This window comes from Oncorhynchus nerka, linkage group LG18, assembly GCF_034236695.1.
Source record: "Oncorhynchus nerka isolate Pitt River linkage group LG18, Oner_Uvic_2.0, whole genome shotgun sequence".
NCBI classification, from domain to species: domain Eukaryota; kingdom Metazoa; phylum Chordata; class Actinopteri; order Salmoniformes; family Salmonidae; genus Oncorhynchus; species Oncorhynchus nerka.
Window position 1 is genome coordinate 56,452,715 of NC_088413.1, and position 25,883 is coordinate 56,478,597.

General features: G+C 42.7%; 1 protein-coding gene and 1 pseudogene across 3 annotated transcripts; one reads left to right on the top strand and one right to left on the bottom strand.

Annotated features, from left to right (window-relative positions):
* Positions 1 to 236: 236 nt before the first annotated feature.
* On the bottom strand, positions 237 to 12,709 carry LOC135561633 (kinesin-like protein KIF15-B; annotated as a pseudogene).
* A 1,234-nt stretch (positions 12,710 to 13,943) lies between these two features.
* tacc3 (transforming, acidic coiled-coil containing protein 3) lies at positions 13,944 to 25,177 on the top strand. 3 transcript variants are annotated; one of them, XM_029688074.2, is made up of 17 exons: positions 13,944 to 14,051; positions 18,430 to 18,607; positions 18,923 to 19,053; positions 19,164 to 19,210; positions 19,316 to 20,489; positions 20,635 to 20,701; positions 20,816 to 21,014; positions 21,106 to 21,164; positions 22,515 to 22,645; positions 22,881 to 22,974; positions 23,058 to 23,216; positions 23,290 to 23,357; positions 23,455 to 23,498; positions 23,588 to 23,748; positions 24,400 to 24,506; positions 24,619 to 24,739; positions 24,865 to 25,177. In XM_029688074.2, the coding sequence occupies exons 2-17, from the start codon at positions 18,431 to 18,433 to the stop codon at positions 24,928 to 24,930; spliced, it is 2,805 nt and encodes a 934-aa protein (XP_029543934.2). In that variant the 5' UTR covers positions 13,944 to 14,051; position 18,430; the 3' UTR covers positions 24,931 to 25,177. The 3 variants fall into 3 exon arrangements, with proteins under 3 accessions (XP_029543934.2, XP_029543936.2, XP_029543935.2); XM_029688076.2 differs by having other exon boundaries at positions 20,644 to 20,701; XM_029688075.2 differs by having other exon boundaries at positions 19,325 to 20,489.
* Positions 25,178 to 25,883: the final 706 nt, after the last annotated feature.

The window sequence follows — 25,883 nt, forward strand, 5'->3', positions numbered from 1 at the left end:
TCTGAATCAAACATCCCATCTGGTAGCTAGGGTTACTGTCCTTTCATACTCCTAATGTAAACAAGAAACTAAAATATATTCATTTATTCGATTATATAATTAACATAAACCATATTACCAAGACAGAGTAATGAAGAGTAGACAGAACCCATACAAAAGTAGTAGACCCAATAACAGGGAATTATCTCCACCCATACTATTCTCCGAATTTAGAGAACAAAGGTGAGACTAAATAATTAACATTAAAACTAAAATCACATTTTATTGGTCACACAACTATACAAATAGACAAGATACAGATGTTAACTAAAACAAAATAGATCAAATCAAATCAAATTTATTTATATAGCCCTTTGTACATCAGCTGATATCTCAAAGTGCTGTACAGAAACCCAGCATAAAACCCCAAACAGCAAGCAATGCAGGTGTAGAAGCACGGTGGCTAGGAAAAACTCCCTAGAAAGGCCAAAACCTAGGAAGAAACCTAGAGAGGAACCAGGCTATGTGGGGTGGCCAGTCCTCTTCTGGCTGTGCCGGGTGGAGATTATAACAGAACATGGCCAAGATGTTCAAATGTTCATAAATGACCAGCATGGTCGAATAATAATAAGGCAGAACAGTTGAAACTGGAGCAGCAGCACAGTCAGGTGGACTGGGGACAGCAAGGAGTCATCATGTCAGGTAGTCCTGGGGCACGGTCCTAGGGTTCAGGTCAGTTGAAACTGGAGCAGCAGCATGGCCAGGTGGACTGGGGACAGCAAGGAGTCATCATGTCAGGTAGTCCTGGGGCATGGTCCTAGGGCTCAGGTCCTCCGAGAGAGAGAAAGAAAGAGAGAATTAGAGAGAGCATATGTGGGGTGGCCAGTCCTCTTCTGGCTGTGCCGGGTGGAGATTATAACAGAACATGGCCAAGATGTTCAAATGTTCATAAATGACCAGCATGGTTGAATAATAATAAGGCAGAACAGTTGAAACTGGAGCAGCAGCATGGCCAGGTGGACTGGGGACAGCAAGGAGTCATCATGTCAGGTAGTCCTGGGGCATGGTCCTAGGGCTCAGGTCCTCCGAGAGAGAGAAAGAAAGAGAGAAGGAGAGAATTAGAGAACGCACACTTAGATTCACACAGGACACCGAATAGGACAGGAGAAGTACTCCAGATATAACAAACTGACCCTAGCCCCCCGACACAAACTACTGCAGCATAAATACTGGAGGCTGAGACAGGAGGCGTCAGGAGACAGATCTGTTGCTAGGGCAGAATCAACAAGGAAAACATCCAGAATTTGCCTTTATGAATGATGATCTGATTAAATGTATACACAGTCAATTTACAGTTCTAAAATATATTTCATCCAGCATAACAGTTGTTCAATCATGTCACAATCTATTCTACATATGGTATCTGTGATAGCCCCTGTGGTAAATACTAGGGCTGGGTGATATATGGACCACCAAAATTCATATAATACAATATGAAGGATGATGATGTAACCATAATTATTAACTGGGTGGTTCGAGCCCTGAATGCTGATTGGCTGAGGTATATCAGACCATAAACCACAGGTATGACAAAACATATATTTTTACTCAATTATGTTGGCAACCAATTTATAATAGCAATAAGGCACCTCGGGGGTTTAGCCATGGTATATTGGCCATATACCACACCACCTCGGGCCTTATTGCTGAAATGAACATCTGATATGAAGACGCAGCTGAGCCTGTGGCTCAGCCTCCCTTTGAATGTGACCCAGGGAGGCTACAGTTGCTGCAGAGAGGTAGTGAAATACTCAAATCCAATGATATGCATATCGCAGTTATACATATCACAATATACACAATGGATTCCCAGCCCAAGTAGAAATATATTCATACAGAAATATGAAAAAACATGAAGACATTTTTCTTAGAGAATCACAGTATTTGAAACAGGTAATGTACTGTACTGACCAGTTTATCCTATTATGTGATGCAATAACACAGTTAGTGGTCAACTTAAAAAAGGGTGAAAAGGCTTTCTATTTGGGGGACATGTTCACAGTCAACAAGAAATGTTGAGCAGCCAAATAGAATCTCTGCAAGCATTTTCTCAGATACTCATTTCAGATCTGAGGATTTTATTTCCCTTGAAAAATTGTGTTTGCTACTAAAAATCTATAAATGCAGTGAAATGCCCCCTCAGTATTTCACTGCTGAGGCCAAGTCTCTTGATGATAACTATAACACTTACAAAAAGTAAACATGCAGCCAGGTGATGAAATGTTAAATATGATTATTACCACTTGAAGTTTGGTGTTCTTCTTTGAGCTTGACCAGGTACTCAATCATCTGCTTATGGTTCTTATGGTCCACAAGCTTGCAGTTCTCCTCAGACAGGTAGGGGACAGGTTTGCCGACATTCAGACATCTCACTAAAATCACCATACATTATCTAGATTCACTACAAAGGGACCCTCTTAAAACAAATCATAGACTAAGACAGCGCCTGATATCATTGCCACGTATGGAGCAGCATGGAGATTGATGCCTCCCATAAAATTATTCAGCCTGTGAACTAGAACAAGATGCAATTTTCTGCATTCCATTTGATAATTTAATTTATTAAAAACTACATACAATTACAATAACCCAAGCAGATCCTGATGCCCTTCTCACCTGAAGCAGTCACTCCTGGTCTCGCTCCTTCCGGCTCACCTCTAGGCAGCGGTTCCTCAGCTCCTGGACACTGGTCTGAGACTGGGCCAACAGCAATTCCTGACTCGTCAGTCTAATCATCACCAACAAACAAAAAAATACTGGGGAAAAAATGAATTTGCATACACACTACACAAGTATATTCCACATAGAATCTGTGTGATAAGAGAACAAAGTGTTATTTGCTAAACTTTCCTGAGCCTCAGTGAGCCTCTGTATGACTATTCTCTACAAATGAAAGGAAATTAAGAAATATGAAAAAGCACCTATTACAAATAATGCTATTTTCAAATGACTAAAACTACATTCAGGTAAACAGGGGAGTTGAGTGATTGATACACAGACCATTGCACTCCTCTCCTCCTGCAGCTCTCTCAAGACGTTCTGATGAATGGCCTCATTTAAAACATCCCTGTCAATTCAAATATATACATCAGACACTTCACAAATCAACAGCCTGATAACACTTGGGTGGCAAAAATCCATCGGTAAAAAATAGATTTGAATGGACTAACCCATTTGTGTTCCCATTCTGAGCCAGTTGGTTCTGCTTGGCGTAGAGCTCGTCAAAAACAGCTTGAATCTCCATTCGCACCATTTCCTTCTCATTCAGCTGACCCTGTGGGAAATCATCACAGACTAGTTAAACACCATATGTGTTATATCAATGTGTTAATTAAGTGTCTCAAGATTGGATGTTTAGCATTCATCATGACATGCAGTAAACAAACCACACCTTGAGCTTCTGGATCTCCTCGTTCTTGGCAGCCCTTTCATAGTTAAGCTCAGTGAGGGGCACCTCCATAGTCATCATGGAGGAGCATCGGCTCTCCAGCTCGATAACCTGTGGAAGCACTTCAGGGATGACGGATGACTGTGGAACATGATTGGCACTCTCACCTCTGACAGTCCTCTCAACCGCCTCTTGCTGTTGTTTTAACTGGTGAAAAGCAGGTAGGGAAATCACATAAATAGAGATAATTGTACAATCTATTTTGTTTGGTCTAAAATCTGACATTTTCCATGCTACTGTAGCCCTTGAGTTGTTTTCAGTGGCTCTTGTATGTGCATAGGAAAACAATGGCCTGGTACCTTCCCCTGGAGAGTGGTAGCCTCCTTCTGGGCAGTCTGATACTGCGAAGCTTGGAGAAGACCTGCCTGCTCATCTAACACCTTGGTCGCTCCACCTCCTTAGTGGCATAGACCAACTCCTCCTGCCACCTGAGGACAAAACATCCATCCAGACGTTGTCATAATGGTGGAATTCAGGCATGCAAAAGTCTGGGTGGCCATTTGATTAATTGTTCAGCAGTCTTATGGCTTGGGGGTAGAAGGTGTTTAGGAGCCTCTTGGACCTATACTTGGCGCTCCGGTACCGCTTGCCATGCGGTAGCAGAGAGACCAGTCTAAGACTTGGCGTTGAGGTTGAAAATGTCAGTGAAGATACTTGCCAGGTGGTCCGCGCATGCTCTGAGTACACGTCCTGGTCTGGCCCCGCGGCCTTGTGAATGTTGACCTGTTTAAAAGTCTTGCTCACATCTGCTAAGGAGAGCATGGTCACACCGTCGTCTGGAACAGCTGGTGCTCTCATGCATGCTTCAGTGTTGCTTGGCTCGAAGCGAGCGTAAAAAGACATTTAAGCCTGTCTGATAGACTCACGTCACTGGGCAACTCGCATCAAAGCTCAAGATGCCGCTAGTTGTTAAGCTTAAAATTAACTCCAACTCTTACCTCTCTGATTAGAAGCTACCATCCTTTCTGCTGCTACTCTCAGGTCCTGGAGCTCTGCTTGCATCCTGGAGTTGTGTTCCTTGAGCTCCTCTCTCTCGGCGCAAGGAGCATTGTACATATCCTATAAGAACAAACCAGGTAAAAAATAAATACATTGGTAAACTACAGCAAAAAAATGTAAGTATACAAGTTAAAAATGATAATGAATTAAGAGGTACACAAATGACTTGAGTCAGTACCGTAAGGTCCTTGACACCTGCAGACAGCATGGCAAGGCCCTGATCCTTCTGGCCCAGCTTACTGCAGAGGTCCCTGGCCTGGTTGATCAGCTCCAGGACAAACAACACAAAACAAGAGACTCCTGAGATTAGATGTATCAAATACATGCAAACTGAATTATATCCCCAAATAATAGTAATTAATGGCAGGTAATTTAAGTGAGCAGACTTACTTTTTCTCAAGGCTGGATATGGTCCCATTGGCAGTTGTCAGATTTGGTTCAAGGCTTGCCATATTAGAAGTCTTTCAAAGTAAAAATACAAACAAAGACCGGGCCAATTACAGTTGATTGGCGATTAAGATCCAATTATGTCAAATAGTTTACCTGTATTTGACAAAACTAAAAACACATACTAATGATAACAATTTCTAAGAAATATAAACAAAACACTACATTAACCACCATGTACACAATAACAATGAATGAATGACAGGTTTGTTTTTGGTTTTGTGTAGTCCAGTCAGACACTTGCTTCTTTAGCACTACATTCTCTCTGGGGAGAAACAAATCAAACATGTCAACAAAACATTTAAAATACACTTCATAAAGGTCTCATCATGCACAAATAGAAAATATGCCTTTATACAACTCACTCTAAAGGGCTCTCTCTAGCCTCTCTCAAATGGGGGTCATATTGGTTTGTGTGTTCTTTCAGACTGAAGAGCTTTTGTCAATTCCTACAATTCAACCAACATATTCATCAATAAAAACTAATCACACTCAATCCTCCATAGGGGTTAAACTGTAATGTCATACAAATGAGACAGGTAGGCTCTGAATGTCCTTAACAGAGAAGCGGGCTTGGTTGGTTTAAAAAGGAGCTGACTGACAGTGATTTGGGCCTGCTGAGCTAAGATGTCCTGCTGGTTGTCCTCTAGCTGCTGCCTGGACTGGTCTGCCTCAAACTTGGCCTCGGCATGGATCTGGTCAAAGGCATCCTGCAGGGAACGCTGCAGCTCCAGGGGCTGCTCCCACTCCCACCTAAAGGAGAGCGAGAGAGAAAATGTGAGGGGGTGAGATGAGTCTGCAAACTATTATGGTGAAAGTAAAATTGTGTCTGGGTAGAGCTAGCTGCTCCTTCAGCTTTTTCACCTCAGCCTGTAGCTGCCTCACGTTCCCATGCATGTCTTCGTTGATCAGGGCCTGATAAAGCACAAGGAATCACATGAGGAGATGCTCACTAAACAACCACAGATTCAGTATCTATTACAATCAGTATCACAGTATCATGGCAGCAGATAGCCTAGCCTACATTAGCCTACATTGGGACAGTAACTGAAAGGCCCCTGGTTCGAATCCCAGAGACGGCAAGGTGGAGAAATCTGTCTTTCTAACCCTTGAGCAATACAATTAACCCCCAACAATGACTGCTCATGGGTGCCAATTACGTAGATTAAGGCAGCCCCCTGCATCTCTAAGATTCAGAGGGGTTGGGTTAAATATGCAGAAGACACATTTTGGTTGAATTCATTCAGTTGTGCAACTGACTAGGTTTCCCCTTTCCCCTCCTGTATGGAGAAAAGTTTTAGTAGCATATTTAATAACTAATGCGATAAACCCAACTTTGCATACTAACCTTGTTTTGATTTCAGTTTCCCCAAAGCACTTGGGTGCACATTGGCTATAATCTAGGTCTTAGCATTACATCCAAGAGAGTCCTGCAGGAAAATAGTTGTTATGTTAGCACACAACAGGAACGCCAAGAAAGCAAGAGCTTTTTAGAATCAATTTACCCAAAGCAAGAAGGGGAGTTTGAAGTCCCTGTAGCAGATATGCCTGCTCTTCCCATTGGACTCATCCACCAGTGCCATGATCACGAGGGAGTGGTTGATGCTGCTTGCCTCCTGAAAGAGGAGAAAAGAGGGGGTTGATCTCAGAGGAGTGATAAAAATATAACAAATGAGTGTACACAATAACAGATTCACGGTGGAATTTAGCCTTCTAAAGGGTTTGTTGTATGCTGTGAATGTTCAGTCAGCGGACAGTACTCCTGCATCACCTTGAGTCTGGAACCCTCTGTGTGTGTGTGTGTGTGTGTGTGTGTGTGTGTGTGTGTGTGTGTGTGTGTGTGTGTGTGTGTGCGTGTGCGTGTGCGTGTGCGTGTGCGTGCGTGCGTGCGTGCGTGTGTGCGTGTGTGTGTGTGTGTGTGTGCGTGTGTGTGTGCGTGTGTGCGTGCGTGCGTTTGTGTGTGCGTGTGTGTGTGTGTGTGCGCGTGCATGCGTGTGTGTGTGTGTCTCTCTCTCTGCCTCTCCAACCCAGCCAGGTCCACCAAGTTCAGCTGGGATGTGCGGATGTTCACCACCTCCAGCAGCCTCCTTGGACTACAGAGTCATGGTGGAGCCTGCATAGGACCGCGATGACTCCCTGTTCATGGAGATAGAAGCCACACGCCTATTACACCAGCCTATTGATAGCACCTGAGAGGGAAGCAGGAGAAACAAATTCAACGCCAACAGTTCAACGTCAGTCAAATCAATCCTACACAATAAATTAAGCGAGTATAATTTACGCTATGACAAAAGCAAGTCATTGAAATGATTTAGTACCTGGTAAGCTTCAGCAGCTGAAGTGACAAAATGTTCTACAGCCCCTTCCACAAACATCCGCTTCTTGATGTTCTCTCTGAGGAACAGGTTGGCTGAAGCGCTGTCCAGCAGATCAGAAACCTGCTTGTTGTAGATCTCAATGAAGGAGCAATTGCACAGGAAGCTCTTGGCATTTCCAGACTGTCAGGAAAAACAAGGTTCATTAAATCATCAATCTGAGAGAACCGATAAAACAAAATCACTGGCACTTCTCATATTTCAATGTCAGTTACTTTCTGCTCACCCTTTCGACCTCCTTGCTGATGAGGAACAACAGGTACTTAAAACATAGAGGGATAAACACTTTAATCGAGTCAGTGTCACCACTACATCAACTGCGTTTATCTTATGTGTAAATATTTGTATGAACATAACAAGATTCAACAACTGAGACATAAACTGAACAAGTTCCACAGACATGTGACTAATAGAAATGGAATAATGTGTCCCTGAACAAAGAGGGGGGGGGGGTCAAAATCAAAAGTAACAGTCAGTATCTGGTGTGGCCACCAGCTGCATTAAGTACTGCAGTGCATCTCCTCCTCATGTACTGCACCAAATTTGCCAGTTCTTGCTGTGAGATTTTACCCCAATCTTCCACCAAGGCACATGCAAATTCCCGGAGATTTCTGGGGGGAATGGCCCTAGGTCTCACCCTCTGCTCCAACAGGTCCCAGACGTGCTCAATGGAATTGAGATCCGGGCTCTTCGCTGGCCATGGCAGAACACTGACATTCCTTTCTTGCAGGAAATCACGCACAGAACGAGCAGTATGGCTTGAGGGTTATGTCAGGATGAGCCTGCAGGAAGGGTACCACATGAGGGAGGAGGATGTCTTCCCTGTAACGCACACCGTTGAGATTGCCTGCAATGACAACAAGCTCAGTCCGATGATGCTGTGACACACTGCCCCAGACCATGACGGACCCTCAGCCTCCGCTCCAGAGTACAGGCTTCGGTGTAACGCTCATTCCTTCGACGATCAACGCAAATCCGACCATCACCCCAAGTGAGACAAAACTACGACTCGTCAGTGAAGAGCACTTTTTGCCAGTCCTGTCTGGTCCACTTAGGTGACAATGTCTGGTGAGGACTTGCCTTACAACAGGCCTACAAGCCTTCAGTACAGCCTCTCTCAGCCTATTGCGGACAGTCTGAGCACTGGTGGAGGGATTGTGCGTTCCTGGTGTAATTTGGGCAGTTGTTGCCATCCTGTACCTGTCCCACAGGTGTGATGTTCGGATGTACCGATCCTGTGCAGGTGTTGTTACACGTGGTCTGCCACTGCGAGGGTGATCAGCTCTCCGTCCCGTCTCCCTGTAGCGCTGTCTTAGGCGTCTCAAAGTACGGACATTGCAATTTATTGCCCTGGCCACATCTGCAGTTCTCATGCCTCCTTGCAGCATGCCAAAGGCACGTTTATGCAGATGAGCAGGGACCCTGGGCATCTTTCTTTTGGTGTTTTTCAGAGTCAGTAGAAAGGCCTCTTTAGTGTCCTAAGTTTTCAGAAACTGTGACTTTAATTGCCTACAATCTGTAAGCTGTTAGTGTCTTAACGACCGTTCCACAGGTGGATGTTCATTAATTGTTTATGGTTCATTGAACAAGTATAGGAAACTGTGTTTAACCTCTTTACAATGAAGATCTGTGAAGTTATTTGGATTTTTACGAATAATCTTTGAAAGACAGGGTCCTGAAAAAGGGACGTTTCTTTTTTTGCTTAGTTTAGTATGAGGGAGAAGGGGATACAGGAAATTAGTTTAAAGAGTATATTGAGTAGAACGTCATTCGATATAGTCTCAAATGTGTTATCTTTTTTTAAGAGCAACTTGGCTGGCAGGTAGAATTTAGTTTCCCCCTGTCTCTGGCCCACCCTCCAGTACAGTACACCAGAACGTTGGATGCCAACCGCCGATAAACCCCACCCAAGAAGAAGAAGCCGACTGGTCGTTCAGTCTTTTATGCGTATATACATATGTACAAAACCAAGGTTGCCAGGTGCACTGTTTCCTCCGACACATTGGTGCGGCTGGCTTCCGGGTTGGATGCGCGCTGTATTAAGAAGCAGTGCGGCTTGGTTGGGTTGTGTATCGGAGGACGCATGACTTTCAACCTTCGTCTCTCCCAAGCCCGTACGGGAGTTGTAGCGATGAGACAAGATAGTAGCTACTAACAATTGGATACCACGGAATTGGGGAGAAAAAGGGGTAAATAAAAAATAATCAATAAACAAAGGTAAGAAGTGCAGCTCTTTTGCAGTCTTTCCAGCTTCCATTTGAAGTGATTGTGTTATCTGTGTTGTTGGCCAGCTCCAATGAACAAGTGTCCTAACCAGGGTACATTTTCAATCCCAGGCGAAATCGAGCCTCATTACCTCATTGTTATGGATGTATAGAAAATAAATATCACTGAAAACATTCAGAACGACTGGGTTGTGTCCATAGATACAGAACACAAAGACTGAACAGACTTGACTGGGTCGCGTTTCTGGCAACCGAACTGAATGACCAGCCGACTTGGGTAGCAACCTTAGATTTGTGTCGGGACTATATCTTGTGGAAGGATGAAATAGAATCAATAAATTCAACTAAAATAACGTTAATGGAAAATATGTCCATCATTATTTGAATATGTTGGTAACCTATTGTATAAAAGTGATAATACCCTCGAAGCCGGTGTTGCCTACAAATATCCTAATATTCAGCCAAACCAATAGCTAGCTAACTGTTAGTATAAACAAAAGTTCACATGAAAATTTGATCGTTTAGGTGACCTAACCTTTCCCTTCGTATTCATTTTGCTTTTTTGCAACCTAATGTCAAAACTCTGTGATAGTGAAGCTATCATCTACATAAATCCATCTTTGACTTTGGCGGGTTCGACCATCATCTTCTGTGGGTTTTATGGAGGACTAAAACCCCAAAAGGTGTAACGTTATTGCTGCCACCAACTGGAAAGATTTGAAACCCCAAAAATAAACAAATAAAAATACATAGGTAACAGTGAAACCAACTTAATCCACCCTAATAAAAATAGTATATTGCCAAAACAAACAAAACTCCCACTTTTTCCTTTAATTCTCCATATCTCCCTTCTCAGGCTCTAGGACCTGACGGGATGAGGTCAATATCCTTCCAGGATACCCGGCCCAGGTCAATTAGAGAGGCCTGCTCGCAGCGGTGTTTCAGCGAACGTTTGACAGTGATGAGGGGTGGTCGTTTGACCGCAAACCCATAGCGGATGCAGGCAATGAGGCAGGGATTGCTGAGATCCTGATTGAAAACAGCAGAAGTGTATTTGGAGGGCAAGGATAATATCTATGAGGGTGCCCATGTTTACGGATTTAGGGTTGTACCTGGTGGTTTCCTTGATAATTTGTGTGAGATTGAGGGCATCTAGTTTAGATTGTAGGACTGCCGGGGCGTTAAGCATATCCCAGTTTAGGTCACCTAACAGACTGAACTCTGAAGATAGATGGGGGGCAATCAATTCACACATGGTATCCAGGGCACAGCTGGGAGCTGAGGTGGGTCTATAACAGGCAGCAACAGTGAGAGACTTATTTCTGGAGAGATTCATTTTTTAAATTAGAAGCTCAAACTGTTTGGGCATAGACCTGGAAAGTATGACAGAACTTTGCAGACTAACTCCTCCCCCTTTGACAGTTCTATCTTGACAGAAAATGTTGTATTTGGGGATGGAAATCTCAGAATTTTAGGTGGCCTTACTAAGCCAGGATTCAGACACGGCAAGGACAACATCAGGGTTGGCGGAGTGTGTGAAAACAGTGAGTAAAACAAATTTAGGGAGGAGGCTTCTGATGTTAACATGCATGAAACCAAGGCTTTTACGGTTACAGAAGTCAACAAATGAGAGCGCCTGGGGACACACAGGGCCTGGGTTAACCTCCACATCACCTGAGGAACAGAGGACTAGTAGGGTGAGGGTACAGCTAAAGGCTATCAAAACTGGTCATTGGGGACAGAGAATAAAAGGAGCTGATTTCTGGGCGTGGTAGAATAGATTCAGGGCATAATGTACTGACGTGAATGGTAGGGTGCGGGTACAGTGGAGGTAAACCCAGGCATTGAGTGATGATGAGAGAGGTTGCATCTCTGGAGGCACTCGTTATGCTAGGTGAGGTCACTGCATGTGTGGGAGGTGGGACAAAAGAGGTATCTGAGGCATATTGAGTGGGGCTAGGGGCTCCGCATTAGTATAAAACAATGATAACTACCCTAAACAACAGTATACAAGGCATATTGACATTAGAGAGAGGCATAAAGCAATCACAGGTGTTAGCTAAGAAAACAGCAGCTAAGACAACAACAACAGGTAAAATGGCGATGAACGGGCAGAGAAGGTCAGTTAACTACACACAGGGCCTAAAAAAATAAACAAAATTGCTGAAGTTGGAGACATATCTCCCTCACTAACTTTAAGCATCAGCTATCTGAGCAGCTTACCGATCGCTGCAGCTGTACACAGCTCATCTGTAAATAGCCCACCCACTCTACCTACCTCATCCCCATATTGTTTTTATCTACTTTTTTGATCTTTTGCACACCAGTATTTCTACTTGCACATCATCATCTGCACAACTATCAATCCAGTGTTAATTTGCTAAATTGTAATTACTTCGCTACTATGGCCTATTTATTTGCCTTACCTCCTCACGCCATTTGCACACACTGTATATTTTTCTATTGTGTTATTGACTGTACGTTTATTCCATGTGTAACTCTGTTGTTGTTTGTGTCACACTGCTTTGCTTTATCTTGGCCAGGTTGCAGTTGTAAATGAGAACTTGTTCTCAACTGGCCTACCTGGTTAAATAAATGTTAAATGTATTTTTATTTTTTAAATGGCCTATCCCGGCCAAATCCTAACCCGGACGATTGTGCGTTTGTGATACAAGCTGGAATCGAACCAGGGTCTGGAGTGACACCTGAAGCACTAAGATGCAGTGCCTTAGACCGCTGCGCCATGTCAGGAACCCATGTAACTCCTTCGTTGAGAAATCTTTCAGCCCCAGGAACTGCTTCGCCACATCCACTATGATTTCTATCTTCCTGGACCATCTCCCCACCTTGGCAGTGCCATTAATTACCATAGCTTTAAAGGCCACAAAGTCCACCTTCTTAACTTTTAAAGTTTCAGGATCCTGCTGGTGAAAGGCAACCCCTGCAGCCTGCAGTGTAGGCTTATCCACCACAATGGACTTTTCTGGTGCACCATTCAAACTCTCAGCCCTTTTCACAGCTGCTGCATATGAAATGCTCTGTACAACCCTGACTTTGGCCACCTCGTTCTCTTTCACCCATGTGGGGCATTCGAAAGACGTGGCCGCATGGTTCCCACCGCAATTTCTCTGAAGCAGGTTTTCATGAAGGATCTCTCTATACTTTGCTCCGTTCATTTTTCCGCTGATGCTGCAGCATGATGCTGCCACCACCATGCTTCACCACAGGGATGGTGCCAGATTTCCTCCAGACATGACACTTGACATTCAGGACAAAGAGTTCAATCTTGATTTCATCATACCAGAGAATTTTGTTTCTCATGGTCTGAGAGTCCTTTAGGTGCCTTTTGTCAAACACCAAGTGGGCTGTCATGTGCCTTTTACTGAGGAGTTGCATCTGTCTGACAACTCTACCATAAAGGCCTGATTGGTGGAGGGCTGCAGAGATGGTTGTCCTTCTGGAAGTTTCTTCCATCTACACAGAGGAACTCTGTCAGAGTGACCATCGGGTTCTTAGTCACCTTCCTGACCAAGGTCCTTCTCCCCCGATTGCTCAGTTTGGCCGGGTCACTTCTTCCAGTTAAGAATGATGGAGGCCACTGTATTCTTGGGGATCTTCAATGCTGCAGAAATGTTTTGGTACCCTTCCCCAGATCTGTGCCTCGACACAATCCTGCCTCGGAGCTCTACGGACAATTCCTTTGACCTCATGGCTTGGTTTTTGCTCTGACATGCACTTTCAACTGTGGGACCTTATATAGACAGATGTGTGCCTTTCCAAATCATGTCCAATTAATTGAATTTACCACAGGTGGACTCCAATCAAGTTGTAGAAACATCTCATAATGATCAATGGAAACAGGATGCACCCAAGCTTCATTTCGAGTCTCATAGCAAAGGGTCTGAATACTTTATACTGTAAATCAGGTATTTATGGTTTATTTATTTTTTGTTGAAATTTGCTAAAATTTCTAAGACCCTGTTTTTGCTTTGTCATTATGGGGGATTGATGATTTAAAAAAAAAAATGTTTATCCATTTTTGAATAAGGCTGTAATGTAACAAAATGTGGAAAAAGGGAAGGGGTCTGAATACTTTCTGAATGCACTCTTTCATTTAATTTTCTCCCTCTCCCTAGAGCAGAGGCTGCAAAGAATATCCATTTTCATTACGGAACAGACAGTATAAAGACTCTTGCCGTGTTGTAAAATGTACACTCTCTAATCATAAAAAAATGTCATCAAACGCGAGCCTGGAAATAGTGTTTTAAATCGTCTTTGTCTCGACTTTGGCGCAAGTTCACTGGTCGGTTCAACGTCACGCAACGCTATTGGCTTATTCGTATGAAGCTCCGCCCCATGTTTTGTGTTTTCTGTCTGTTTAATTGGTCCAAATCGAGGCGTTTAAATTCGAAATCTACCGACCACTTGCATTGCAAGACGATTTCGAAAAGTAAACTGTGGGTTGAGTTATTTGCGTCAAGAGAAGTTATTTTATGTTTATCCGACTCCTTGATTGAGGTATGTAGCTATTTGGCTGCTTTTTAATTGTTCATCTGACTTGGTCTATCGCGCAAAATGTCTTCCTTAATTTGATGCATCTTTTGTAGCCCGACGCTAGCGATTTACCTAACGTTGGCTATCTAACTAAATTACTTATGGTTAGTAACTGACGTTAACCAGCTAACTGACTTTAGTTAGCGTCTAAGAATGCGCTAGGAGTTAACGTTAGCTTTGCCTTGGGTTCTCGAGAACAAGTTCCCTCCAATGTCTTATCTATACAGTACAATATAAACTGGTCATATATGTTAGGATAAACTGCTTATTTAGGTAATTGTGTTAACTCAATATTGACGTTATCTATGGTTGATGTCAACCTAACTAGCAGTTGACAAGGTCCGCTAGTTTTCTACTGTTAATTGTTATTGGCTAACGTGCTGAATTAATAACAAACTAGCGTTACTAGGTAGCGTACCTAATGTGAGCAAGATTTTATTTGGACTTGTTCCTTGTTAGCATACTAGCTAACTAACGTTAGCTGATATGCGATTGCCATTATTAGTTCAAGTAAGAGCAAAACTCGTGGCATTGCTTCAAACCTTTTATGTACTAGTTAAATGTTAAGCCGGACCATCCACAAAATGCTGCAGTCACGGTGGCTTAGTTTAATTGGCTATGCACTAAGGGAAATTCATTTAGCCAAACTCTGAATGATTCCAAATGGGCTTTGCAGATTTGGTGTGCTCTTTGGCAGGCCTGGCAGATGCATCCAGTGTAGGGAAAACTGACAAGCCCTGGAGCTGCAGGCCACATTATGGTGTGAGGACGTAGTGGGTAAATTGCTTCTAGTCATTGTCACCAACTCAACAATCTTGGCATGCTAACAAGTGTTGTGTACAATTCAGAATCTGGTCATATAAATGTAGTGGTAATATAAATGTAGCCTTGGCTATCAATTGGAATGTCTGTAAACAAACTTGTTTGAATGACAAGTCTTTGTGGCCTGATGAATAGTTCTTTCTCCCCACTGGTAGCACATGACCCTTTCACCTTTTATTTCCAAATAAATTGCACATTTAGACTTCTACAGGTTGGTGACGTTTACATTTATCCATTGTCAACAAGGATCCAACGACACAAACTGAGTGTAAAAAAACTTTCGGGAACACATGGTCTTTTCATGCGACTGGCCAGGTGAATGCTATTATCCCTTATTGATGTCACCTGTAAAATCAACTTCAATCAGTGTAGATGGAGAAGAGACAGGTTAAATTATTTTTAATCCTTGAGACAGGTTAAATGATGGAGAACTTGAGTGAGGGAGGAAGGAAATTTTAAAAATCTGAAATTCGTCACTCATTCATCCCGCATTGATTGTCTTTTCGGATGCTTTATATGCGCTACTTTCAATTATAAGTGCATGTCGACTTAAATTAAATATATTTATTAATTAGAGGTCGGCAATTTTAAATCTGAATGGCCGCTTTAATTAGTGCAGATTTCAAGTTTTCATAACAATCGGAAATTGGTATTTTTGGACACCGATTTGGCTGGCCGATTTTATAAATACATTTTTACACCTTTTTAACTAGGCAAGTCTGTTAAGAACACATTCTTATTTTCAATGACGGCCTAGGAACGGTGGGTTAACTGACTTGTTCAGGGGCAGAACGACAGATTTTTACCTTGTCAGCTCGGGGATTCAATCTTCAACCTTACAGTTAACTAGACCAATGCTCTACCCACCTGCCTCTCATTGCACTCCACTAGGAGTCTGCCTGTTACGCGAATGCATTAAGAAGCCATGGTAAGTTGCTAGCTAGCATTAAACCTATTTTATAAAAAAAACAATCAATCATAATCACTAGTTAACTACACATGGTTGATTATTACTTGCATATAATCGATGCAGTGCACATTCGCGAAAAAGGGCTGTCTTTGCTCCAACGTGTAACCTAACCATAAAAATCAATACACAAGTATATATTTTTAAACCTGCATATTTAGTTAATATTGCCTGCTAACATGAATTTCTTTTAACTAGGTATATTGTGTCACTTTTCTTGCAACAGTCAGGGTATATGCAGCAGTTTGGGCCGCCTGACTCGTTGCGAACTGTGTGAAGACTATTTCTTCCTAACTAAGACAGCCAACTTCGTCAAACGGCGGATGATTTAACAAAAGCGCATTTGTGAAAAAAAGCACAATCGTTGCACGACTGTACCTAACCATAAACATCAATGCCTTTCTTAAAATCAATACACAGAAGTATATATTTTTAAACCTCTAAATTTAGCTAAAAGAAATCCAGGTTAGCAGGTGAAATTGTCACTTCTCTTGCGTTCATTGCACGCAGAGTCAGGGTATATGCAACAGTTTGGGCAGCCTGGCTCGTTGTGAACTAATTTGCCAGAATTTTACGTAATTATGACAACATTGACGGTTGTACAATGTAACAGCAATATTTAGACTTATGGATGCCACCCGTAACGGTTCCGTATTTCACTGAAAGAATAAACGTTTTGTTTTCGAGGTGATTGTTTCTGGATTCGACCATATTAATGACCTAAAGCTCATATTTCTGTGTGTTATGTTATAATTAAGTCTGTGATTTGATAGACTGCTCTGACTGAGCGATGGTAGGCAGCAGCAGGCCCGTAAGCATTCATTCAAACAGCACTTTCGTGTGTTTTGCCAGCAGCTCTTCGCAATGCTTCAAGCATTGAGCTGTTTATGACTTCAAGCCTATCAACTCCTGAGATTAGGCTGGTGTAACCGATGTGAAATGGATAGCTAGTTAGCAAGGTGCGTGCTAATAGCATTTCAAACGTCACTCGCTCTGAGACTTGGAGTAGTTGTTCCCCTTGCAGAGTGGATTTTGTTGAGCGATGGGTAACGATGCTTCGAGGGTGGCTGTTGTCGATGTGTTCCTGGTTCGAGCCCAGGGGCGAGGAGAGGGACGGAAGCTATACTGTTACACTGGCAAAACTGTTATACTGGCAATACTAAAGTGCCTATAAGAACATCCAATAGTCAAAGGTATATGAAATACAAATGGTTTAGAGAGAAATGGTCCTATAAATACTATATTAACTACAACCTAAAACCTCTTACCTTGGAATATTGAAGGCTCATGTTAAAAGGAACCACCAGCTTTCATATGTTCTGAGAAAGGAAGTTAAACATTAGCTTTTTTACATGACACATATTTCACTTTTACTTCTCCAACACTTTGTTTTTGCATTATTTAAACCAAATTGAACATGTTTCATTATTAATTTAAGGCTAAATTGATTTTTATTGATGTATTATATTAAGTTAAAATAAGTGTTCATTCAGTATAGTTGTAATTGTCATTATTACAATTTTTGATTTTTTTATCGGACGATTTTAAGCGGTATTGGCTTATTTTGGTCCTCCGATTGGCGTTGAAAAATCATAATCTGTTTACCTCTATTATTAATATGCACCTACTGTATGATAGCTAGCAAATTAATTAGCTAACTAACATTAGCCTGCCTAGCTGGAACTTCTGAAGAAGGAAAAGGTTTTTCTACAATTTCCAAAAGATAACCAAACAAAAATATTTACTTTTACGAGACGTGTTTGTGCTGTCATGTGCATTAGTAGCACCATTTCTAACTTATTTGTGTTAGTTTTTACTTAAACATCAATGGAGAAGTCAACATACAAGTGTACGTTTTCGCAGACTTCTTAGCGCATGTACAATCATCGCAAATTGAATTGTGGGGAGTTTCAGGCCCCGGAGTGAACATAATTGTACACTAGCGAAGCTGACTAAAAACGAGGGCTGAAGGGCTTACGTTGCAAACTAACCTTGCTTGGCGAATCATTTGGACCGCCCATCAAGATGGTGAAGGGGATTTCCCGAAGGGCATTAAGCGAGGGTAAGTGGACTAGGGTGTCTTCAGTGTTTGGACCGCAGCCCATGGATTGTGTGTGCCATTCGGAGGGTGAATGGGCAAGACAAAATATTAATGTGCCTTTGAACAGGCTATGGTAGTAGGTGCCAGGCACACAGTTTGAGTCGAACTGCAACGCTGCTGGCTTTTTCACACTTAACAATTCTCGTGTATCAAGAATGTTTCACCACCCAAAGGACATCAGCCAACTTGAGACAACTGTGGGAAGTATTGGAGTGTGCACAAAAGAGGTGTAACTCAATATTAGGAAGGTGTTCCTAATGTTTTGTACAATCGGTGTATAGCTGATACACACCCCCTCAATGTTGTATCTAGAGATTAGGTTGAATGGGCTTCGTCAATTAGATTGACGTCCGTGACGTGCTTTACTCAGTCTAATCAGTGTGCCAAGCTGTCTACTGGGTGGGGCCTACTTTTGCTTCAGCTCCCTCACTTCTGTGTGGCCCTCTTCATAGGATGAGTTCTACTGCTGTGAACGATGAGAATCGTGGGATCTGCCCTGGAAGAAAGCACAGCAATTCAGAGACAAGTTGTGACATCTTTTCCTTGGATCAGCCGACTGGGAGGCCATCCATCCTTCGCCAGTCTCAGGCAGAGAACCTGTCCAACAAAACTATAGGAAAGGGAGGGAAGGTACAGTGCATATATGTTGTCAAGAAGCCTAGTCTTCTAGTAGTTTAAAATGTTCCAGAATAATTCTCTCTGTAAAATAATCTTGTTATTTGAGGATCTATGCTTGACTGTTTGAATAGTCTAGCAAAAAGCACTAGCTGGCGCACACCCAACATTTTTTGCGGAGGTGTTTACTCAGAGTAAACTGCATAAAAATAAAGTTCACTCAATGTGCGCGCAACAATTTAACCAGGTTAGGTTTACCCATTTATATATTTCTTTATTTGTCTGAAAGAACATTTTGTTTTCAGATAACCTTTTGCTGTCTGCGTTCAGGTTTGTTTTCAGACTCCAAGAAGAGACCCTCACACTAAGAGAATAGAATCACCAACAAAGTCCCTCAAGATGGCAAGCATAGATTACTGTACAAAAGCCCTAGAGTCTCTGCAGCTTACAACACCTGAAGAGTAAGCATGTACTTTTTTTTAAAGCTGTACGTCACGTTGGCAGAATGATTATTCATAATCGTATCAAGTTGAAAGATTAGTTTCGAATCTATCCTCGTGTATTTTTACAGGGTGTTGCTGCAGGAAATCAATGTGCCTGTTGATGTGCCAAAATCAGGTAGATGCATTTGAATAAATGTCCAAGATCCATTACGACATCGCTTTGTCACCATTATTTCAACCATAAAATGTTGACTTGATTTTTTAACTTATTTTACTGCAGACTTTTCAGATGTGTCATCCTATCCTGATGATGACATGCCAATTCAGAGTAAAGGAGGTTATCAGCTGGATTTTGATAACCTTGATGTCATCAATCCCTTCCAAGGGTCTGGTAAAATGGTCCTCTCTCCAGCAAGGCACAGTGAACTAGTTGAAACCTCCAAGGCTGTTAATCTGAGTGAACCTAATATAGCTGAGGCAGTTTCTCGTGAGAAGATGTCAGATGATTTTGACAAGATTGAAACGGCACTGGATGAGACCCTCCCGTTCATGCCATCACTGGAAAATTCTCTCGCTGACATCTCAGCTGATGTGCGTTCAACAGATAGCAGTGTGGTCACCATGACGAAGGATCCAGCCATTGAGTTATCCAAAGCTGATGAGGACGAGACTGTACAGTCATCCGTTAACCTTAACCCAGATCAAGCTGTCGACATCTCTAGAGATAAGGAGACTCCTCTGCCGCCCAAAGGTTCTTACAAATTCGATTTTGACGACCTTGATTCCGTCAATCCTTTCCAAACAGGAGCCTCCCAAATTCAGAATTCCCCCATACTTGGTAGAAAGCTGCCATGCAATGACCCTCCAGAGGTGGAAGTTGAAGAGACTGCCCCTGCTGGTAAGGAAATGGGACCTGCAGCCATGGTTCGGGTGTCTCAGCCAGTTGTATTGGCACCTGTCCAGCCAGAGATGAGAGCTATTGCACCATTGTCACCTGCTCCCAAGGAGACGAGCCAGCCCGCTGAAGACTCCATGCCTCAGCCGGGTGAAGCTGCTCCCAATGCCGGGCCAGTGAAACTTGAGTTCAATTTCGATGATGGCGGGGAGATCAAACGTAAGCCTCTTCCCAAGCGGTTTGTCAAAAGGCCTCCTGGTCTTAAGCCTTCAGAGAAAAAGGCTGTACCTGAGGAAAAGAAAGAACCTCTATCTAAGGAATCTCCAGTGATGCCAGCGGTCAGTGATTCTGATATTCCTGTTCCGAAATGCCTGTACAACTTTGACAAGTTTGATGACCCAGACTTCAATCCATTTGGTACAAATGCAAGAATGAGTGACTCTATAGTCTGTAAGGTGAAATCCAGTTCAGAGGCCGAGGGATCAAACTCAGTCAGGGTGGCTGCCTCCCCTGATAAAGTGACGGAGCCTGTTCAGAAAGACACCGCACCATGGCCACTGTAAGTTCATGTTCATTACAACTTTAATATTATTAAATGTTTTAAAGGTAGTATTGATCTATATTTGAAGCATAATCAGTGCTGTATAAAGAGAAGCTTAATGTAGCTGCACCGCTCCATTAGCTGGTAGTGATTATATTTTCAGTCTTCCTAGTGCTGGAGACCAAATCTCAAGGACTGAACCTGATCTTTCTGCCACAAGAGAAGGAATTGTAAGCTTTTTTAAAACTTGATCAGATTATATATTGGAAAAATATTTTGGCTAGCCAAAGCTGTATATTGATTGTTGTGTGCTTATTTGGGTGACATTCTTTCTACAATTGTAGGACAACATTCCAGCTGAAGCTGCTGATCTTGTGGAATCATGTGAAGTTCAATATCCTTTGTCTGGCCAAGAGCAGGAACCTCCAACTGAACCTGACCAACCTTCACTGAGCACCCTAGAACCCTTTGAACTCTGCCCATTTGAGCAGAACCCACAAAATGGCATGTCAGAATTTAATGAGTTTGTTCCTGGAACCACATGTAAGTCAAATAACTTGAGGAATTCATGTTCGTTGCTGTAATGTCGACGTGACTAGCTTTTTGACTAACACTTGTCCCCCGTTCTCTCAAGTCATGGCGAATGACTTTGATGGACAGATGGACTACCTGGAGCAGTTTGGGTCCAGCAATGTAAGTGATTATTCAAAATATATATATATATATATATAACATACTCACTCAGCAAAAAAAGAAACGCCCCCTTTTCAGGACCCCGTCTTTCAAAGATTATTCGTAAAAATCCAAATAACTTCAGATCTTCACTGTAAAGGGTTTAAACACTTTCCCATGCTTGTTCAATGAACCATAAACAATTAATGAACATGCACCTGTGAAACGGTCGTTAAGACACTAACCGCTTACAGATGGCAGGCAATTAAGGTCACAGTTCTGAAAACTTAGGACACTAAAGAGGCCTTTCTACTGACTCTGGAAAAACATCAAAAGATAGATGCCTGGGGTCCCTGCTCATCTGCGTGAACGTGCCTTGGGCATGCTGCAAGGAGGCATGAGGACTGCAGATGTGACCAGGGCAATAAATTGCAATGTTAGTACTGTGAGACGCCTATGACAGCGCTACAGGGAGACAGGACGGACAGCTGATTGTCCTCGCAGTGGCAGACCACGTGTAACAACACCTGCACAGGATACATCACACCTGCAGGACAGGTACAGGATGGCAACAACAACTGCCCCAGTTACACCAGGAACGCACAATCCGTCCATTAGTGCTCAGACTGTCCAATAGGCTGAGAGAGGCTAGACTGAGGGCTTGTAGGCTTGTTGTAAGGCAGGTCCTCACCAGACATCACCAGGGGTTTTGTCTCACTAGGGGTGATGGTTGGAATTGCGTTTATCGTTACACTGAGGCCTGTACTCTGGAGCGGGATCAAGGTGGAGGGTCCGTCATGGTCTGGGGCGGTGTCACAGTATCATCGGACTGAGCTTGTCATTGCAGGCAATCCCAACTCTGCATTACAGGGAAGACATCCTCCTCCTTCATGTGGTACCCTTCCTGCAGGCTCATCCTGACATGACCCTCCAGCATGACAATGCCATACTGCTCGTTCTGTGCGTGATTTCCTGCAAGAAAGGAATGTCAGTATTCTGCCATGGCCAGCAAAGAGCCCGGATCTCAATTCCAATGAGCACGTCTGGGACCTATTGGATCGGAGTGTGAGGGAACTTGCAGGTGCCTTGGTGGAAGAGTGGGGTAACACAGCAAGAACTGAGAAATCTGGTGCAGTCCATGTGGAGGAGATGCACTGTAGTACTTAATGCAGCTGGTGGCCACACCAGATACGGTTACTTTTGATTTTGACACCCCCCTTTGTTCAGGGACACACTGTCCTGTTTCTGTTAGTCACGTCTGTGGAACTTGTTCAGTTTATGTCTCAGTGGTTGAATCTTGTTTATGTTCATACAAATGTTCTGTTTATATACATTTTGGGCTTCCTCTAATTATGTATCTTTTAAATTCAGTTCAAGGAGTCAGCACTGAGGAAACAATCTCTGTACCTCAAATTTGACCCCCTCATGAGAGAAAGCCCCAAGAAGTCTGGAGGCCCCACAGGACTCGACAACCTCCCTCAACCAGATGCCTTTGCTTCACGGTGCGTTACTGTTTTGGTCATAATCACATGGTTTTGTTTTACCCATCTAACTGGGTGGGGGAAATTACTTACGTGTTCATCTTAAAATGTTCTAGTTGCATTTAAGCATTTAATTGGCCCAGAATTGAGAGCGTACTTAATCTAGTTGTGTATCTAAAATGAGTTTGCAATTCAAAGGTGAATATCAAGGTGTTTTCTCCAAATCTGAGCGAGGTTTCTGTCAATGTGGTTTTAGTGTGGATACCCAGAAGACTGGTGCTAAGGAGGAAGTGAATGGGGTGAATGGACTGAAATCTCTCAACCCCAAACTTATTGATGTCCCACCACCTGTAAGTTTCCTCAAAGATAATATAATATAGTACAGCTAAGTAATGTGGGAAAACTGTTAAATGGATGTCTTCTGTCCCTTTAGGTTCAGGTTGTTGGTCCTATGACTCCTCTTGTGCAAAATTCCCCTATGAATCTAGCCTCAACTTTCCCCCAACCAGCCAACACTGAGGATAACATCATAGAGGTGCTTAAATACAGTCAGCAAGATATGGATGCTGCCATTGCCAAGATCCAGAAAGAAGTACGTATTTGTTTTCCTCATCCCTTTCAATCCAGTCATGATCATTTTAATTTATAATGGTTTGTTTTTATAGGTAAAGGAACAGGAAGCTCAATGGAAGGCAAAGCATGACAAGCTGTCTTGGGATAATCATGCAATGGGGTAAGCAATAAGCATTGACGCTAGTATTTGGTCACTTATTCTCATTTCACACCTCTAACAATTAACTGTTGGTTTCTCTGCTTTTTTGTTTTTGCAGGAAAATCATGTCTGAATTTGAAGCCACAATTGCTCAGATATTGGGTATGTTGTAGTAAAGGCAATTTTGCAATGTTTAATATCCTTTTCATGTAAAATGTACAACTTGTTGTGATTGTCATTGTTTCCTGCAGCTGATAAACAAAGGGAGAAGGAGATGGCCCAGGCTGAGATCACTAAAGTCTTGCAGGAGAAGGAGCAGGTATCACAGGACCTGAACACCATGGAGAGGTCCTTCTCTGAGCTCTTCAAGAGACTGGACAAGTACAAAGAGGCCATCGAGGGTTACAAAAAGGTCGGCATTAAAAATAATGTCATGACCTATAAAAAGAATGTCATGACCTATGCATAGTGGCATGTCTAAATTTGAACCTATTAAAAAAATATATATATATATTAAAAAATATATTTTAAGCTTTTTCATCAAACTGTCCTTATGGTCCAGCACCTTTCTCAGGCAATTGTTCATTTTTGATGTAATTATCATTTCTGGAGAAGGCTTAACATACATTATCAACTGTTCTTCCTGCGGCTGTGGAATCCTCACCTGTTCACCGGACGTGCTACCTGTCCCAGACCTATTATTTGACCATGCTGGTCATTTATGAACATTTGAACATCTTGGCCATGTTCTGTTATAATCTCTAGGTTTTGGCCTTTCTAGGGAGTTTTTCCTAGCCAACGTGCTTCAACACCTGCATTGCTTGCTGTTTGGGGTTTTAGGCTGAGTTTCTGTACATCATTTTGAGATATCAGCTGATGTACAAAGGGCTATATAAATACATTTGATGATTTGATAGAATCTTGCTGACACATTATTGCGCAAAACACCATGCTTTGGTGCAGGTAAGTAACATTGCTGTGAAGGACGATACTGAATTGATGTAGTTCCATGACTTTGCTTTGCCAACCTCATGACCTTTGGTTATAAATGTGTGCCACTAAGAATGAAGAGATTCTGAAGAAATGTGCTCAAGATTACCTGGCTAGGATCAAGAAGGAGGAGCAGCGCTACCAGACCCTGAAAGTCCATGCAGAGCAGAAAATTGGCCTGTAAGACATTCAAACGATACTTTTTTTGTGCAAAATACAGCCGGATACATAATTGCATATTGTTGCCAGCCTCTATAGTCTTACTTGGCTGACTATTACTTTTTTCCCCCAGGGCGAATGGCGAGATTGCAGAGGTTCGCTCCAAACTAAAGTCGGAGGTCTCTGCACTTCAGGCCCAGCTGCGCAGAGAGCAGCTAAAGGTCCAGTCACTGGAGAATAGCCTTGACCAGAAAGTAAGTCCACCTCAGTCTGAAATCCATGGGGCTGCCTTTATCAATGTTTTTGGCATAATTTGTTCATGGAAGTTTTGCTCTTATCAGATTATTTTCCTTGCTTTTTTTCCCCCCTGTCCCCTCAGGTAAAAGAGACTGAAGAACTCACCAATCTTTGCGATGAGCTAATTGCTAAAGTCCAGAAGGGCTGAGTTCAACTGTATGTTTATGTCCTTGCCTTTATTGCTGTAGTTTAGATTTTTTTACAAATCTAAATATGTCCTCTTCCTGATGAGCATGTGTGAATATCGCTTTGTAAGTGTTTTGCTGCTCTTCATTGGAGATCGAGAAATGTAATAGTACTTCACTGGCTCATCTACTGATTCATATTTTGTCAATGTTGGTCTTGTTCATGTCTGTCTTTATTACTGTAATAATAAAACATTTTACTAATCAAGATCCGTTGTAGCTCCTTGCAAGTTTATTTGAATTGCATTGTAGCCTTCAATTCCATTTTGATCCTCCAGGAGATGCTGTTTACCATAAGTAATATTTTGTAGTGTAGTCTTTGCAAAGGTAATTTTGAGTTTTTGGTTTCGTGCATTCATTGCATGTTCTGATGAGCATAGCAGTGACATTTGTACAAGTTATTCTGAACAGTAGCTAAAAGTACCTCCATAGATTCTTCTAGTGATGTGCTGTTAAAACATTTCAATAGCCTCTTGTCTCCAGAACCAAAGCTCATCCCGTTCCACAATGCTTACAACAAAACAAGCTACCCTGATACAATGCTCCCCTTCTTCCCTGAGCAATCACAGGGTCCTGTCACATCACTCCCGGACCAGGACAATGCACTTCCTAAATGGTGAAAGGAAATCCTACCTAGATTGGAGATGAATGAGGTGGTAGTGTGGGGCAGAGGGGAGAAGGGCTAGATTCACTCTTAAATGGGAGCGATGCTAGTCGGTGTACTCTTGCAGGGGCCATCACTCTCCTGTGAGAGCACTTTCTATCTCTGTCTGTATCTATTCCAGCACCACTGGCCCTTTGCTGGCTGCCCTCTGAATCACCCTGTGTAGACTAGGCTCTTCCAGCCATGTCGGGAAGAAAGCTGACCTGCCTTTTGTAGGGGCCTCCTGATGGTCCTTACCTAGCAGGGCAGCTA

Coding starts and splice junctions, on each gene's coding strand:
- tacc3 (XM_029688074.2), top strand. CDS start 18,431: ATGAGTTCTACTGCTGTGAACGATGAGAATCGTGGGATCTGCCCTGGA. Junction 21,015..21,105: donor GTTTGTTCCTGGAACCACAT/GTAAGTCAAATA, acceptor CGTTCTCTCAAG/TCATGGCGAATGACTTTGAT. Junction 22,975..23,057: donor TTATTGATGTCCCACCACCT/GTAAGTTTCCTC, acceptor CTGTCCCTTTAG/GTTCAGGTTGTTGGTCCTAT.